This window comes from Zalophus californianus, chromosome 6, assembly GCF_009762305.2.
Source record: "Zalophus californianus isolate mZalCal1 chromosome 6, mZalCal1.pri.v2, whole genome shotgun sequence".
NCBI lineage: Eukaryota > Metazoa > Chordata > Mammalia > Carnivora > Otariidae > Zalophus > Zalophus californianus.
The window spans coordinates 85888475-85907813 of NC_045600.1; the positions used below are offsets into that span (position 1 = coordinate 85888475).

The 19339-nt window shown below is 41.7% G+C and overlaps 1 protein-coding gene across 9 annotated transcripts in view; it reads right to left on the bottom strand.

Moving 5' to 3' along the window:
* Positions 1-11412, bottom strand: part of FRMD5 (FERM domain containing 5) — a 308115-nt gene extending 296703 nt beyond the window's left edge. For 3 of the 9 annotated variants that reach the window (XM_027570575.2, XM_027570571.2, XM_027570573.2), the window contains exon 1: positions 11103-11407. In XM_027570575.2, the coding sequence (XP_027426376.1) occupies positions 11103-11204 (102 nt within the window). In that variant the 5' untranslated portion in view covers positions 11205-11407. Of the gene's footprint in view, positions 1-11102 lie in introns of all 9 variants that reach the window. The other 6 variants (XM_027570574.2, XM_027570572.2, XM_027570568.2 and 3 more) reach the window with 4 other exon arrangements.
* Positions 11413-19339: the final 7927 nt, after the last annotated feature.

Genomic DNA, 19339 nt, shown 5'->3' on the forward strand with positions numbered 1-19339 from the left:
ATATAGTTTCAAATTCCAGCTGATTAAAATATACACTATTGTGTTAAATAATTAAATGAAAGGATACGGATCACATTATGCTTCAGTGTATATTTACACACATTTTAATTGCACCTTTTTTTAACACCTCCCACCACTACCAACAGAAGGCGTGGCCACCACACAAAGAATTTGACCATAAGCAAAGGTGTAACTTAGTAGTGATGGCAATTAGAAATAGTGGTAAGAGGGAACATCTGGCTGGCTCAGTCAGTGGAGCATGCAACTCTTGATCTTGGGGTCATGAGTTCGAGCCCCTCATTGGGCAGAGAGCTTGCTTTAAAAAAAAATGGAAAAGGGTCGCTTGGGTGGCTCAGTTGGTTGAGCCTCCAACTCTTCATTTTGGCTCAGGTCATGATCTCAGAGTCATGGGATCAAGCCCCACATTGGGCTCTGCACCGAGTGCAGAGTCTGCTTGTCCCTCTCCCTCTGCTCCTCCCCCCTCCCACTCCTGTGCTCGCTCTCTCTCTCTCTCTCCCTCAAATAAATATTTTTTAAAAAAGGAAAAAAAAGAAATGGTGATAGATGGTATTAAATAAGTGGCCCTAAGTATAAATTAGCATGAAACAAAGGAGATCATAAGAGATGGACAAAAGAGCTATGGTGTAATGACAGTAGGAAATAAAACTGTAGAATTCAGGAAATGAAGAGAAAGTTTTCCTTTTCTTATTATTTTCTTTCAACCAGAAACTAAAGATATTTTATGTGAGATATATTCTTAGTAGGAATACTCCATAATATTTGATAATGACATAGTAAAAGATCTAACTTCCAGCAAGACAATATACTATCATTATATCTATTAAAAATAATCAGTCTACTGTACCCAATATCAAAAACTGAAATATGAGAAATGTGTTCTCTTCTGCCATACAAATTATTAGAAAACAATTCTTAGACGTGCTTTCAGTATTGTGGGTACTCATTTGAATAAGCTTATCTAAATTATCCAAGGTATATTTAAAAATAAGCAAAGTCAGTATTGATTTTTCAGATCAGCTATGCTGCTTATAAAATCTGACACTTCAATGGTTGGTTCAGTATCTTATGTCCTGAAGCTACACCAAGCCAACTCCTGTTAAAAAACAAAACAAAACAAAACAAAAACCTATTTCACATGTTAGAATCTGAAGCTAAATGTAGATTAAGTTGTACTGTAGTACTAGACTACCTTATGTTTTGATCAGATTTTCATCTCTCAACAGCCAAATTTCTTCTGAGTGGCCTCCCAAAGAGCTGATGGCTTATTTTGTTGCAGGGATGAGAGTGTACTGTGAAATTGCAGGCTCTACATGTCTTACAACATCCCAGGCATCACTGCTGGTCCATGGGATCCTTCTAACCTACAAACCTCCAATTCCACAATAACTCTGGAGGATTCTGGATTTTTCTAGAGGTGAAAATCTGAAAGAGGGCAGGTTGGATGTTTTCGTCAACCTAAATCATCCCCTAGAAGTACCTGAGACCCTTAGATGAATTAATTCTGCTTCCCTGTGTTGTGATCAATGTTCTTACCTGCTTGGCTCATGTCTGATAAAACAATAGTTTTAGTGGCATCTCCTGCGTAGAGTATATGGAATCCTTTGGTACTTGTGAAGCCAACTCTTCCACTTGGGTCTCCTCAAAAATAGGCTAAGGCCCAGCCTAGAGGTCCCTGAGTTAAATCAGGCAATATGGAAATAAGGCTTTGCACCTGCCTGGAGGCTAGGGGTAATTTGCCTGACTATGGAGTGCCTGAATGGACTACCAGACTATGAGGGTTCCAAATGATTTGGCTTTTTCCTACTACAAATTCAGTGAAAGTGGCCAGACATTTGAGTGTGCCCTGGGGCATGCTGTTTTGATGTACCACTATTTCTTTCAGGTCTTGGGCCTGTGGGCCTTTGCTAATTTATCTGGCTCCCATAATACCACTTCACAGCAAGCCTCCTTAATCTCTCCAACAAAGTGGAGTGCCTGTATTGTCAGTCATTCCCCTATTCATCAGTCTTTAAACCATCCCTTCTTTTTCTCCTCTTCCAGAGCAAAATAACCTATTAGCATTGGCATTCTGCCGAACATTGATTGCCCAAATGCCAAACAGCACTTTCCTGGAGGTTCCCATCCCCAAAGCTCTAGCCTGGCATTGTGTGGAGTGCTCAAAGTGCACCCCGTGTGGGGCTGGGAACTTCAGAGCTGGCAGGCAGGGGTTCACTGGGGAATCCAGGGAAGCATTCCACCATCCTCTAGAAAAGTGATTTTGGTGACCACTTAGGTCTAGGAACAGAGGTGCAGAATTGTGCCTTTTAGGGCTCCACTCCACATTTCTTAACTGTCAATGCACCATTTAGGCTGCACTGTATCAGCCAAAGGATTTTCAAACATCAGCTGAATGTTGGGATTTGATACTTTCTTTTTTAGTGTAGACAAATAAGCCCTATGCCAGAGGTCCCTTGGAAACAAAATTCATATGCATAGTTACTGCAGCCACAGAATTAAAACTGATACATGAATCTACCCCTTCCTTATATGATGCTATTGCTTTGTGAAGACTCTTAATTTGTGTTGTACACTTTTGGAGTTAGATTTAATTCAACACCAGCTTTGTGTTTATTTTTAGGTTAGACAAACTCTTCTAAGCATGTCAAGAATGACTGAAATTTGCTGACAGCAATCTTTCCTAAGCAAGTAGATTCTGTTATTTGACTCAACTGTACCAGAGTAAGTCAGATAAACATAGTAAAGGAAAGACAAAATATATTTGGCTTTACATTTTTAGCTTTCCTACCTTGAAGTAGCCTGCTGTTACCTCAGCCTGGAATGCCCTTTACCCATCCCCACAGCCCATTTTCTACTTTTGGCAATCTTTCATGGCCTAGTTCAAATCTCACCTCCTTTGAGAAATCTTTAGTAATTTTAAGTCCCCCATATTTGCACTGCCACAGCATACCACCCTGTCTTAGCACTGAATTCCATGGCATTTATTTTTTGCTATTTACATGTTTGCAAACAGGGGCCTTCCTACACCCCCAGTGCTTTAAGTTGTGGAGACGATTTCTTTGAAAAACAGTATAGAAATATAAAATAATCATTTTCTTTCTAGGTCAGGGAAGACAAAATAAAACCAATAAGCATAAGAGCATCAAATTGGAATGATGACCTGTTGTAGAATCTTTAGAATCCTGCCCACTTGAAAACTGTGCATATCTGCAAATAACCTAACTTTTACCTTACAAGGGTAGAGAATCAGTTAAGGCCATTCAGAAATAAAAGTTAGAAATATGAAATTCACTCTTGGCTTCTTCTTCTCCCTCACTTTTTATACTCAGTCAACGTAATGCATCACTTTTACCTATTAAATATCTGTGTGACCCAGTACTAGTGATTCTCAAACCTGAAAAAGCATAAGAGTTACCTGGCAGACTTGTTAAAACAGACTGCTGAGCTCCCCTCCCCCACATTTCTGATTCACTAGTTCTGCAGTGAGGCCAAAAACTTGCATTTGTAACAAGTGCCCAGGTGAAACTGATGCTGATCACCCAGGAAACACACTTTGAGAATCATTGCTTTAACTCATCCCCTAGCCCATTCTTCTTTTTAATGAGGTTCACAATTTCTACAAAGGGAAAAAAGCTCCCTGAGTTGTGACACAGTAAGATGGCTCAAACAAGGCATAAAAATAGCTAGGTTTGGTCCTGATCTAGAACGGTTTCCCTTGGTGCGCAGAGGTTGTCTAAGGCTTTGAAATGATCCTTAACATATAGGAATGAGTCCTAAAGCATTTCTGTAAGGTCCAAGGCATCTCTAAATACGGACCAGCAGATGAGGTCATGGTAATGCAAGGAGTCAGAAGTAGAGGAGGGGGAATGAAAGCTATAATCAGTGTCAAAGGGGTGTTTTCTGTAGACAAATGAATGGGGCTATTGTACACAAACTCAGTGGTTGCCAAGCATGTGGCCCAATTATTTTGCCTGTATGAGCATGGCACGGAAGGATCTCCTTAGAGGACTGGATTCACACAAGTTGGTGTTTAGTATGACAGTAGCAAGCAAAAGCCTGAAGAATTTGGACCTGAAGAGTCTTTATAAGTTCCTGCTTCCCAAGTCTAAGATATGATACCATTAGCCTGGGAAGACTACAAAAGTAAAACACCATCCTCAGAAATAGTACAGCCCTTACAGTTGGTGAAAGACCAATACAGAGGATCTTGCACAAAATATTGACAACAATGAGGATGGCATGGTGGCCTTGGGTGGCAAGAGGTCCACAATTTAAATCTAAGGGTTAGCCTCCAACAGAAACTGGTTTCCCTACTCTAGCTTCGGCTCTGCTAATATTTAAAATGTTTGTACAAGTTCAAAAAGTTGTATTGGCCGCCCAGATCTAGGGTCTTAAAGGAATGGAAAGTCTGCTTCCACGGCTAGAATGAACATACAACAAGATGTTTTGCTCTCTTAGGGAAACAGCACTCACTCTGCAACATAGGCATGGAGATGCTTTAGTACTCTTCAAAGTTCTCAGCTGCATGACAGAAGCATTCAGGTGGTTGGCCTCAGCCCCCCAAGTATCATGCAGGAAGACAGGGGCAACGACTACCACCTGCCTCCAGGAGCACAGCATCCTCCTCCCTGAGCACCACGTGGGCAAGATATAGAAGCTATAAGGTTGCTGCCAATCCTCCATGAGATTCACATCTGTTGTACCAGCTCTGGTGAGACACCGGCTGAGGAAGAGTGACCCACAGGAGGCTGCTCCAGGAAACAGGGTCTGCAGAGTCAGAATGTTACACATGAGGCTATCAGAAGATTGAATTCAGCTTAAAATGGACATAATTAGGAACCGGTTGGGAAGCATGGTTCTCTTTCCGTTGGGGCAAGAAGCTAGAAAATGAGGCTGGGAGGAGGTTTTCTGTGGCACTGACTTAGGGGAAAGGAATGAAGGAAGTTTCTATGGCTGTGGTGAGCCCTATGCTCAATATCCTAATTCTGCCAGACTTCCAACACCCCGTGAAGCACTGCACTACACAGTATTCACTGGATTTAAGCCTTCTAAACTTGTGGAGATGGGAGGAGGGGAGACCTGAAAGGCCTGAAATCCTAAGAGACAAACCAAAAAAAATCAAGAAGCTCTAGACCGCAGCTCCACTAATTCAACAAAGAATAATTGCAGAAAGTTATCAGAGACCTCAAAGGCTCCATAAAATACATTTACATACCATACTTCTCACCAGGGAGAGGGGCTGCAGAGCAAAGTGGTTTGGAATCGGATGGGTTGAAACTATAAAAAGCCTTATACAGTTGTTAGAAAATGTTTATTGTTGTGAGGCACAAGAAATTTTTAAGTGTTGGAGTTAACACAGCCATCATGGAGCACAAACAAATCAGAACAAATATTTATTGAACTACAACCACATAAGGCACTGTGGTATAATTCCTAGGGTTTAAAATTTATAGTTTCCTCTTACTCCTTCAAAAATTCTAAAGTATAATCTACCAGAAAATAGGTATTAAAATAATCCAAAATATTTTACCATAGTGATTATAGTATCTAACTAGACTAAAGCCTTGCTTATTTTGGGTTGCACATTTTTAATGCCTATATATAAACCACTGCAAATGTATAACAAAAATGACTATTTTTTTGGTCTTCAGGTTGTCTGATTTTATCTTTTTTTTTAAGAGTGAATATTAATGCTAGCATAGACATCACCAACAAGTCTCTGGGCAATGTAACAGAGGACTCAAAACCCACATGCTCTTTTATTATACACTATGTTGAATTGCCTCATCCAGCATATTCATTCCAAGCACTTAATAGAATGCAAATTCATACAAATACCCTTGAGTAAAATCTGCTGTGGTGAATGCTTCTAGGTTTCTCTTGGATGCCACTGACACTTCCTTAAATCAAACTTTTTCAAAAAGAGAAAGAATGAGAGCATAAATACACATCTAGAATTTACCCTCTGTCCTAAAAGGTTGATCTGCCTTAGTTTTATACAATGAACATTTTATATATACAAATTAAGAAATAGAGTACAAGTGCTTTCAGGATTCTAAAAGGCTAATTTTGGAACTTAGTTTCAAGAATTAGAGTCTGACTTGTTGTTTTAACAGATTCTGAGACACCATAATTGCTTTTTAAAACAAAGTTTTTAAAAGAACCAATATTCATGAAAATACAACAGCTTTGTGTTTTTCTGTGAATACAATTACCTTAATTCTCTAACAACATCCCTTTTGCATTAATGAAAGCAAGGATTTCGCTTACCAAATATAAAGTAGAAGTTCTTAGAAAAGACAAATCACTGTAGGTCCTTGAAACAAATAGCCCTCTAAAGCCAAAGACTTGGTAGGATCAAAGGAAAGCAAACCTGAACTCTTGAATTTTATTTTTTTAAAGATTTTATTTATTTATCTGAGATAGAGAATGAGTGGGGAGAGGACAGAGGGAGAGGGAGAAGCAGGCTCCGCCTTGAGCAGGGAGCCCAATGTAGGGTTGGATCCCAGGACCCTGGGATCATGACCTGAGCTGAAGGCAGATGCTTAACCCACTGAGCCACCCAAGTGCCGCCTGAACTCTTGAATTTTAGAGAAGAGTTCTACTACAGAATCCAGTTGTTTCAGCCTTGAATTTTACGATTTCACTGAGGTTAATCAGAGATCACTTTTTTAAAGATTTTATTTATTTGAGAGAGAAAGCATGAGTGGGAGGGAGGGGCAGAGAAAGAGGGAGAAGCAGACTCCCCACTGAGCAGGGAGCGTAAGGGGACTTGATCCCAGGACCCTGAGATCATGACCTGAGCCAATCAGAAATTTTTAAGGAGGGGCACCTGGTGGCTCAGTTAGTTAGGTGCCCGCTCTTGGTTTCTGATCCAGTCATGATTTCAGGGTCAAGGGATGGAGCCCGGAGCTGGCTCTGTGCTCAGCAGGGAGTCTGCTTAAGGTTCTCTCCCTCTCCCTCTCCCTTTGCCCCTCCCCCACACTCACATACACTCACTCTCAAATAAAATCTTTTTTAAAAATCATTTTGAGGAGACTTAATGTTTATTTTCAAAAAAAAAATTTCTCAATCCTATTTTTGATTTGATAGAAAAAGGCACAATGTATGTTAGTCTGTTTAAATGTTATTATTTGTGATGACATTACCAAATAATTTTTTCTTTACTGTGAAATAAGTATTATTGCCATTTTACAGATGAGGAAATTATGGTTACAGACAGGTGAAATAACTTAGGGAGTCAGAAAGAATGGCGAGAGAACAAAGATGGGATTTAGAGACAAAATGACCAAGGTTTACATATAGTATAGCCACCTACTAGCTTTGAGCAAGTTCCTTCATCCAAGCCTTTCATCTGTGAAATGAAGGTACTACCACCTACTTCTCAAATAGCTGATGTAAGGTATAAGCAAAACACCTAAACACCTCGCAGAAAGCATAGTAGAGTTGGCCATTCAAGAAACATCAGCTCTCCCACCCATCCACAATCTTACTTTCTTCAGCTGGTACAATGGGTGTATAATGAATCCATATGCTGTTGTGAGTTTAGTGAGAAAATAGCACAGGCGGGGCACCTGGCAAGTACAGGGCTCAATACATTTGTTCTCTCCCCCAATATTCCCTCCCTTACCCTAGGTCCCACAGTTACTGAATGGCTGAGGCGCTATAGAACGGTTTCTGTACACAGGCATTTTACTTCTGGTAGTACCTCCTTTAACTGCAAAAACAAATTTAAGCTAGCTGCTTGGTCAGTTGTTATTTTAATGTGTTCCCAGTAAAATCAAATTCATTTCTGGGGCAGCTTTACTTTTCAGTAATCAGAAAAAAGTGATTAATATTTCTGACTTGAAAATATGTATTTTTGGTACGTATTTCTACTGGCACTTCTGTAATATATATTCTTCATATTTTATAAACTATTATAACTCAAAAGACAGTTAAAAATCTATTAGGATATTACATGTTTAAGGATTTAAATGATTCCATTTGATATACTGAGTTCAAAGATATTAGGTAGCCTTTTCATTCTTCCTATTTGCTCCCAAATAAAATAACAAAGTAGGGTAATAAATGTGGTAGATAAATGTAGATAATCATAAATGAAACAGATGTGTGAAAAATATGGACCAGATCTGCATTTATGAGGCAATGACCTTCAAAACTGGCAGGGAGCTGTTAACAATGTTCTTCACAGGGGAGCAATTATATTACAACCCTCCTATGTATACTTTCATTTCTCATGATCTACAAATACATTTGCATATCAGAAAGAATAAAAGAATAGTCTGGTAACTGTGGCAACCTTCATTGAGAGGATATAAGGCATTTTCCTTACCTTAATAATCACATTCTAAATGCCAGAGCAGTACAACTGGTGCAATATGAAAGACAAGACCAATACTTTGACAGAATTTCCTACAACTGAAATTTACTAAATGTGGTTATTATGGCTCTAACCCAGGGATACATTTCTGACTCTCTAATCTCCTAAGTGTTCTCTGATTATCTCAAGTACTGAAATCTTTCTAAAATATATACCTTATTTAAAGAAAAATATGGCAAACAGTGCTTTAAGGAAAATGATTCCAAATTACCACCAAAATTTTTTTAAAATATGCTGCACAGCAATTCCTAAAATGTTAGGAATATTGCTTTAACCTAGCAAGTAGCTCAAGTTTCTTTCCATACTGATTTAAAAGACTCTATGTCCAATGTTTGACAAATAAGCGCATGCACAAACACAAACACACACACTACAGAAATGTACAAGAGGGAGAAAGTTGCTAAGAAAAGCTCAATCTCTAAAAGCTCAAAAAAGCTATCTGCACAAAATATTAATTTCACATAAGATCCTTTTTTTTTTTAACCTTTCCTCACATTGGGTAAAAACAAAAGCAATCCACAGTAGTGATGCCAAAGACTGACAATATTACATAAACTTCAGAATTCCTGTGTTTTTTAATTTTACTAAAGAATCACAATGCACTATCATTAACATGTCTAGACAGTGGACACTCACTACAGTATAGGCATGTTACACCAAGCTTATTTTTCTTATGTGGCCTAAATTTTTATAACACATTAAATTGTAATAATGTAAAATAAGACCAGCAGGAAAATAAACACAACCATAGCAAGATATAACAAGCATAAACCCAGGAAGTCCTGCTTGACTGAAAAATATTATTTTTCTCAATGGTAATAAAAATTACCCACAACTATACTACCAATCAACCAACTTCAGACGTTCCACCAACTGGGAAAAATAACTAGTTGTCTTATTGTGATATCTTAAAATCACAAGATTGCCACTAGCGGAGTGGTGATGTGAATTGCGTTTCATTTGTACTCTATACCTTGGCAAAAGTTAATGACCTGCCCCAGAAATTTTATTTCACCATATACCCCGAAGTATTTTTAGGACTCACAAAGTCTAAGTCTCACACTGCCGTTGATATGCTATCATGTAAATGCTTTAAATTTTAAAACGAAAGACTAAAAACTTTAAAAGCTCTAGACAATGTATTCAAATGGTGAATACGTCAAGTCAATGCCTTCTCCTCCGCCACCGAAAAACAAAAAAGAACTGTACACGACACATAAAGATACAATAGAAACAAAAAGTAGCATGCCACTCATTCAGTAAGGAAATAATAACAGAACATCTATCATATTCAACTACAAAAATCCTTTCATTTGATGGCTAGCGTCTTTATGACTGCTTAATGTGTATTTAAGTGGCCTTAAAAAAGAGATTTTGTTCCCTTTCTCTGCCCTCCTGGATCTTTGGCAGCAGTCCGCACTTATACCCAGAGCTGGTTTGGGGAGTGGGAGAAAAGGGAAAGTGGAGAGAAGGCTGAAATGAGCACGGAGTCAGCAGAGGGCAGCCGCTCTCATCCACTACCCAGCGTCTTTCTCACACACCGCTGTTTTCCGCTATTGAGCATTGTCAGCAAAAAAATAAATGGGGGTGGGGGGACGGGAGACAAAGAGGGTAGGACCAGAGGCCGACAGTTTTTGTCTGCCACATCTGAGGCGAGAAGCCCCCTCTGGTTTCTTGCTGCAAAGGCAAGGGATCAGGTGAGACCCCTCCGGGTCCAACTCTATTTGCTTCTCCAGAAAGAGCAGTTTCCGGCAGCGAGCGCAGGATCCTTCGGGAGCTGAACTGAACACCGGAGCATTGTCAATGTTCCTATCTCTGACTTTACAGAGGAGGAGAGAGGACTGTGACTGCATTCCTGGGAAAGACTACTACTCCAGACGTGCCACACGGCAGTAGTGAAAAAACATAAGCAAGAGGTTGTAAAAATCCCTTCCAAAATACCAGGTTCTGAAGAAATGCTGCGAAGCATTAACGTATTGTTGGCGTTTTTTATAAGTCACCGATTCTTTCTCGCCACGGTCAACCCTCAAACCTCTGGTACTTGTTGCTAAATCTTTACCTCACGCCCCCCTCAAAACTGCCCAACACAATGAGATCTGGGGAGCGAAAGGCGGGAGGGGGGCCTAATCTCAGGAACCCAGAGGGCTGGTCTCCCTTCCATAGGCCACTCTGCATGGGCTGCGCGTTCACTTTTACCTTCTGAGAGCTCTGACTCACAAATGCCGGGGTGGGGAGGGGGGGGCGGGTGATTATGACATACAGCATTATCTCCTAACCAAAGATAGATAAGAAACGCCGGCCAGCGGTCCTTGCCTGGCCAGAGAGCCAAAGCCTGCGCCCCCCGACGGGACGGCCGGGATAGGAGCCTCCCGCCCTGCCCGCCTCCCTCCGGACGCCCGCGGAAGATGCTCCCCACCCCGGCAGGCTCGAGGAGCCAGGATGGGGCGCCCTCACCCTGGGAGAGGGCAGGGAGCGAGCTGAGGGTCCGGGACGGAGGGACTCTCACCGCAGCTGCGCCGAGCGCCCGATACCCCGCCCCGGACCGGGTCTCGGGCGGAGGCGCTCTGCACCCGGGCCGGCCGCCGCAGCCAGGGACGGACAAAGCACTGGGGTCTGCAGCGACCCCGGGAGACGGCCGCGGGCCAAGTTAGCCAGACTCGGGGCCGCGGGGGTCCCGCGGGCAGGGCGGCGCGGCACTGACCTGGATGGTGCAGGTGTACTCGCTGTCGTCCAGCAGCCGCACGGTGCAGCTGTACTCGCGCTCCAGGCTCCTGCTGCTGCCGCTCATCAACCTGCTCAGCATCTTCCCGCCCGCCCGCCCGCCGCCGGGAAAGACGCGGCGGCGCTGCGGACCCGGGACCAGGCGCCCCTCAGCCGGGCAGCTCCGCGCGGGCCCCGGGCACCTGCACCATCACCCCAGCCCGGTCGCGGCCGCTGCCTCCTGCTGGTCCAGCTCCTCCTTCTTCTCCTCCTCCTTCTCCGCCACCGCCTCCCCCCAGCCCAGAGCTAGCGCCCCGCTCTCTCTCCTCGGCGCCCTACTCCCCATGCCCAGCTCGTGGGGCGGGGCCTCGGCCGGAGAGGGGCCAATGGGGATCAGCGCGGCGGAACCGAGTGGCAGACGGTTGAGCCAATAGAAATAGGGCACTGGGATGATGGACAGGTGATGAAAGCAATCACGGGAAAGCAGTCGTACAGAGCCTAGCGGGACCGGCCCTCTGGCGTCCCAAACGAGGGGCTCCTCTCCTCTCTGCGGTTCCTCTAGAAGCTGTTTCCCCTCCCCCGGGCCAGGTGTGGGCACCCAGCCAGATAAATGTCTGCTGCGTGGAATACGTTTAGACTCGGGCTTCAGGGGTCAAGTCCCACACTCTGCAACGCCGCGAGTCCCGCCCTCTCGGGAGCCGGGGCGGTGCGAGATAACAATCACCGCACCTGCAGAATGCAGGCACCTTCCGCTCGGGACCAGGCGGCTGCCCCCACCTGAGCTGTACCCCAAGTCGGCCCGACGGGCCTGTCTGCTCCAGCTCTCTTATTTCGGAGAACATCTGTTTTACAGGAGCTACTTAAGTAAAAGCTGTAGGGTTCGCAAGGGTTTTTAAGCACCCGGGTTTAACCCCTAGGAAACCCTCCACTCTAACATCCTATGCCTCCCTTTTATTTTCAGAAGACAAAAGGAAGAGACTGAGGTGTGCTCCTTCAGCCGGTAGGGTGCAGAGGCAGTGATGGGTCCTTTCCTTGCTCCTTCAGAACTAGAATTACCATATCTTCAGACTTCCTCAACAAAACACCGGAGTATGTCAGGAGGTATATACGGCAAAGAAAAAAAAATTGTCTCCTGCCCTTCGTGACCCCACATTCTAAAGACCTCATGTTCTTTACGAAAACTTCACCAAGCATAATATTCTTACTCAAAATTTTTTGATGGAAGGAAATGTTATATAAAAGAATCATATCAACACATTAATGCTGTAATAAATGTATTAACTGAAAAATAATGAAATATGCATAATTTCGTATTTTCATTTATACTGGTCTTGTTTATAGGATAACAAACACATAACAAAAATGAAACCCTACATTAACTTAGAAAACATCTGACCTTTAAAGTAGGTCCCGGGGCGGAGGGGGGGGTCCTGGGCTTTCTCAGTCCATAGAACATGTGACCCTTGATGGGGGTGAGGGGGTCGTCAGCTTGAGCCCTACGTTGGGCTTAAAACCTACTTAAAAAAATAAAGTATGCTTCTTCCTTAGTGTCCTTGGATTCCAGTATTTCTCCCCAATTTTTTGCACGGGACCCTCCCCCTCTTCAGTAATCACCTCAGTAACCTGGATTGCTCTCCTTCTTAGTTGCAATCTCCTTTGTGGCATTCAGTAGTCATAAGAGGAGGTTTGACTTTTCAAGGTAATCCTGGAGGAGTTAAGAAACTAGAACAGTGAGTCAGATATTCTAGGCTTCAAACCAAATGTGAGTTCCTCTACTATGTAGCCCCAGTAGGCAGCCTGGGTGTGCAACATAGTAGGTATTCAATAAGTGTTTGTTACATGAAGTAAATTAGACAAATATCTTATAGTGTCTAAGTCCCAGGGAGATCTATGAAGAAACTAAGAATTTCAGGAAGGCCTTGGACACATGAAATTATTAATATGCCAAAGTGATATTCTACAAAGTTCAGCTTTGTTGTGTAGTTGGAAGAAGATAATGAAAGATTTCAGGCAAGCAGAACTTATGTTGAAGGCAAAAGTTGCTATTTGTTTACAGAATCCACAAGAGCAAGAAAAAGTGTCCAAGAAGCTAGAGGAAGCCCAGTAGTTTGATGGTAGGGAAATGTCTTTAACAGGTTATGCAAATAAGCAGCTGTTAGAATAAAAAGGCAAACACCATGAATCCAGAAAATCTCTAAGGAACTGAATGCAGTCTTTTTTTCAGAGTATGACCAGAGATGCAATCAACAGGGATGAGACTGTGGCTGTTATACCAACGTGTTAAGTAATATTCCTGTTCAACCTAAGAAAATCATGTCAAGGGTGCCTGGGTGGCTCAGTTGGTTAAGCGACTGCCTTCGGCTCAGGTCATGATCCTGTAGTCCCTGGATCGAATCCCGCATCGGGCTCCCTGCTCAGCAGGGAGTCTGCTTCTCCCTCTGACCCTCCCCCCTCTCATGTGCTCTCTCTCTCTCACTCTCTCTCTCAAATAAATAAAATCTTAAAAAAAAAGAAAAGAAAATCATGTCAACCTAGATGCTCACCACATTGAAAAACCAGTTAGATATTCACCCATGCTTATACATAGTATCCAGAAAGAGCTTCATACTCTCCTTTACTTGCTTAATCAGAACACTTTGTGAGGAAAACAGAGGATGGATGCATAATGGAAGAAAAGCACCTATCAGTTTCTGGTTAAATGTACACCTATACGGAGATCAAGAGCAGAAGCCTGAGGGAAACTAAAAAGAAAAGACTCATATAAAATCAAACTGAGGAATATTTTGTTTTTCTTTGTTTTTCTCAAGTCTTTTGAGCAGGATGTCCAGTATAATAAGGCTTTGTTCAATAAAAGGCCTCATGCGCCCTTGTTAATCAGATATTCATGCTTTCATGAATTTTTTAGTATAAAGGAGGCCATATTTAAAACTCCAAACTACAATGACTGAGCTCCCACCTTCCAAATTATTAGGATATCAGCCCTCTTTAAAGTTTCTCTCCCTGGGGTGCCTGGGTGGCTCAGTCGGTTAAGTGTCTGCCTTCGGCTCAGGTTATGATCCCAGGGTCCCGGGATGGAGTCCCACATCAGGCTCTCTGCTCAGCTGGGAGCCTGCTTCTGCCTCTCCCTCTGCCCCACCCCCCACTTATGATCTCTCTCTCTCTCTGTCAAATAAATAAAATCTTAAAAAAATAATAAAGTTTCTCTCCCTTCTTTCCTGTTGAGGAGTCCCTAGGGCAAATGCTATCACCAACATATGCCTGAAATAACTGAATTACTCCTGCCTCTACTTCCGATGTCCCATACCCTGGTATTCTGGGACACTGATCTCTCTCCAGCCAATGCAACTTTCACCAATATCTTGGGACCTAGCAGGAAAAAGCATTGCCCTCTCTTCTCCAGGACATCACAAATGCAGGTTCTTCCCATCAAAGTCTCCTTACAGCACAACTAAGACCAGGGTTATATAACAATGTTAGAAAGGAAGAATAATCCAGAGTAACCTGCAGTTATGACATGGCTACTCTCAAAGCCCTCATGGGCTTTATTGTTGAGCTTGCAGCCAGGGTCCATGTGGTTGATGACAGCTTCCTTCTCCATCAAGAGTTCCCCCCACCATGCCTTGGGCATTCAGACTCAACCACAGAGAGAAGCTCAGAGAAGAAAACAACTCTCCTTACCCAATTTAAAGTCCATTTTCAAAGTCCCATTTTCTGTCCAAGTTGCTGCCTTTCACTAGGATGACTAACCTGGGATTATCTACTCCTTTAGAGGAGACCCCACCTCCCATAGCCAGGGGTATGACCTTGACCTTTGACCCAACTGGGCCATTGCCTTAAGAGCATAACTGTCCAACATCAGCACATTTCTCACAAAGACTGAGTCATTCAGTCTTTACAGGTATGTCCCAGGTAGAGCTTCACCAAAACCAGTCCAGCCCCTTTGCATAATTATTTCTCCAGTAAGTAGTAATGATCATGCCTGTCCTTGTTTGCCTATATCTTTTAGATCTCAGCTTTCGTACTCCCCAGAGCAAGGGCTCAAAGGAAGACATTCACATCTTCACAGAAACAATATATTGACACATATGTAGTCTTCATCTACAGAGAGAAAAGAAACAGTTTTCTCTTCTCTCATGCAGCAATGTCTGCGGAAGCAAAGCTCCAGCTCCACACACACAGATTTGCATATCCAAATGGAGCACCCAGCTTCACAAACTAAAAGCATCTATACTCAAGTTATAGTTTTCCAAGAATAATAAACGTATACTTGCTTTAATAGGAGAGGTTAAACAATTTATGTAGTTTTTCCAAAGCAGTCTACCTCTGAAGAAATGTTCAAGTCTTTTTTTTTAAATCAGGACAGAATTCACCTATGGTTTAACTGACAGGTTTTCCATCTTCTACCAACTCTTAGGATTTTCAGTTTAGCCCCATTATACTTAGAATAATTTTTTAATGTGTATTTTTATGTGGAAATATAAGTGCCTGTATTTTTTTATTCCAAACTACATTTATTGAGCATTTACTATGTGTTAGGCACATACTCTGTGTCAGCTTTCTAGAAAACATAAGACATAGCTGAAAGAATATGGGAAAATGAAATGTACAAACCAAGAAGTTCACAATCTAGGAGAGAGGGTTAGGTATATAAACAATTAGCTATCATACCATACATGGAGCATGAGCAAAGCACTACAAGAGAACAACAAATGGTAAATTATTTAAGCACGGGAGACAGCAAAGTCTTACAGAGAAAGCATTTGAGTTGGGTCCCTAGAAACGGACTAGTATGGTGATGGCTGCAGAGAGCAGAAGAGCAAGGTATGGGATGAGGAGTCACATTTTAAATAGAGGAAACAACATGTACAAAAGCATAGAAGCACAAATATGTATAGCATGTTTCAGAAATTGCAAGTACCCTTGGATGGATAGCATGTGGGATGCATTGGCTAGGAAAAAGTGGACTGAGGCCAGAACATCTAGGACCTTCCGTGCCATAGTTAGGAATTTGGACTCTGTTGTATAGACTGTGGGTGGGGGGTGGCATTGCAGGTTTTTAAGCAGAGAAATGACAGGATCAGATCTGTGTTTGGAACTAATCATTTTGATAGCAGTGTCAATGATTATATTACAGAAAGAGGAGATTATTTACTAGGGGGGAAAGGCATTCTGAAAACAATAGAATGTCCTTAATGAGGCATCAGAAGCATTTATAATAGGTCTCTCAGATATGGGTGACAGGCTTTATTATATTTTCCAATTATGGTTCATTTTCCTTGTATTTCCAGCTAGTCTTCAGCCATTGTTCTAGCAACAAAATGTATATGAAACAAAGCAAGTTAATTCATTTATTAAAAAAAATTATTAATGGTCTACTATGTGCAAGTCCCCATGCCAGGTGCTGAGAGAATTCAAAGAAGAATAAAACACATTCCCAATCTTCACAGAATTTACAGCTCCATGAAAACTGCAAAATTACTTCAACAACATTAAGTATTCAGTTTATATAGATTAATATTCAACACACATTGGTTAAAAAATATATATAAAAGAGAAAGGTGGCAAAGATAGAAGCAAAAGGAATATGGGCAAAGAAAGTATATAAATATGAAGAAATCAGAACAGCCCATTTTTCTTCATCAATAGTGTCAATTGACAACTTGCCCTACAAAATGAAATAATTAACATTACTGTACTTCCCCTCAAACTCTGACTCCAACTCCCAATTTTTGTGGCTTATATTATTTGTTTTATCAGGGTTTTATAATACTTATGGCTATTAGCAACCATATTTCTTCTAGTTGTTTAATTTCACTTCTATATTCAAATGGATTTAGTGCTTACCCCCTGTCCCTTTATCCTCCAGATTCACCATTTCTGGAGGTTCTATTTTTTATTTTTAAAGATTTATGCATTTATTTGAGAGAGAGAGAGAGCACAAGCAAGAGGGGCAGAGGAAGAGGGAGAGGCAATCTCAAGCAGACTAGGAACTCTACTAGGGGCTCTAGCTCATGATCCTGAGATGAGGACCTGAGCTGAAACCAAGGGTCCAACGTCTAACCGACTGTGCCACCCAAGCGCCCCCTGGAGGCCTTATTTTTATTCATTCATGTTCTGGTAGGTGAGATTTCTTGGCTAAGTAGTTTAAGAATGGCCAATGGTCACAATACCTTTGGTTTTTCTTTTCCATTTTTCTTCTCTCCTTTTTTTTTTTTTACATACAGTGTTTTTATTAGTTTCAGGTGTAAAATACAGTGATTCCACAGTTCCATACATCACTCAGTGCTCATCAGAACAAGTGCCCTCCTTCATCCCCATCACTATGTCACCCATCCTCCCACCTAACTCCCCTCGGGTAACCATCAGGTTGTTCTCCATAATTAAGAGTCTGTTTCTTGACTTCTCTCTCTCTCCCTTTGCTTGTTTGATTGTTTCTTAAATGCCACATGAGTGAAATCATATGGTATTTTTCTTCCTCTGACTGACTTATTTTGCTTAGCATTATACTCTCTAGCTCCACCATGTTGTTGCAAATGGCAAGATTTCATTCTTTCTTATGGCTGAGTAATATTCCATTGTGTGTGTGTGTGTACCATGTCTTCTTTATCCATTCATCAATCAATGGACACTTGGGATGCTTCCAAAATTTGGCTATTGTAAATAATGCTGCAGTAAATATGGGGTGCATGTATCCCTTCATATTAGTATTTTTGTATTCTTCTGGTAAATACCCAGTAGTGTGATTACTGGATCATATGGTAATTCTATTTTTAACTTTTTGAGGAACCGCCATACTGTTTTCCAGAATGACTGCACCAGTTTGCATTCCCACCAACAGGGCATGAGCATTCCTTTTTCTCCACATCCTCGCCAACACCAGTTGTTTCTTGTGTTGTTGATTTTAGCCATTCTGACAGGTGTGAGGTGATGCCTCATTGTAGTTGTGATTTGTATTTCCCTGATGATCAGTGATGTTGAATATCTTTTCATGTGTCTGTTGGCCATCTGTAAGTCTTCTTTGGAGAAATGTCTGTTCATGTCTTCTGCCCATTTTTTAATTGGATTATTTGGGGTTTTGGGGGGGAGGGTATTACTGAGTTCATTCTTATCTACCTGTTGCATTTATACTGAACAAATACTTGCATAGAAATGCTTCTTTTTTCACTTTCTTTCTCTCAGAATTTTATAGCCATCACTCCTTTGTCTTTTTTCCTAACATTTGCTGTGGGAAAATCTCAGATGAATCAAACGTTTCCCACATGTGATTTTTTTTTTCTTTCAAGATACCTGAAGGGGGCACCTGGGTGGCTCAGCCGTTAGGTGTCTGCCTTCAGCTCAGGTAAATGATCCTGGGGTCCTGGGATCGAGCCCCACATATGGCTCCTTGCTCAACGGGAAGCCTGCTTCTCCCTCTCCCACTCCCCCTGCTTGTGTTCCCTCTCTCGCTGTGTCTCTCTCTGTCAAATAAATAAATAAAATCTTAAAAAAAAAAGATACCTGAAGGTTTTATATATTTAACCCTGAAGTTCAAGAACTTAATCAGAATATATCTCTATTTCAATTTTTCTAAATCAATTTTCCCTGGTATAAGATGGGTAGTTTTCTGAACAATAGCTCTTATTATCTTTGAATTTGTTGTGTTCTCTTCCTTCAGGATGCCAGTTAGCCCAATATTGGATCATATTTGACTATAGATTTCTTTTTTTTAATTCTCAAATCTCTGTGGCCTTTCCCTCTTCATTCATTGTGTCTGTCTCAAGTCTTTCCTCCATGCCATTAACCTGATTTTCAGCCAAGTCTATTTTGTTCCTTGCTGTTGAATCTACAACCCCAAGATGAAGAGTCGCATGCTCCACTGACTGAGCCAGCCAGGTGCCCCTAAATTATTGTTGTTTTAATGTTTCATCCTGGATTTTTTTATTTATTGAATACTATTTCTTACTGAGTCTATAGCAGAAAACATTCATAACAAATATGCTTCTCGGGGTGCCTAGCTGGCTCAATCAGAAGAGCATGCAACTCTTGATCTTTGGGTAGTGACTTTGAGCCCCAGGTTAGGTGTAGAGATTACTGAAATAAATAAACTTTAAAGAATATTCTTCTCTTCTCTGGGTTGTGACAAACAATCTCTCCTTGACCAAACTTTAGTCAGGATCTTCTGAATCCCCTTCCCAATTAGTCCTGACTTTTGAACTTTTTTCCATCTTTTGGAATTTTGTTTATCTCTGCATCACCCAG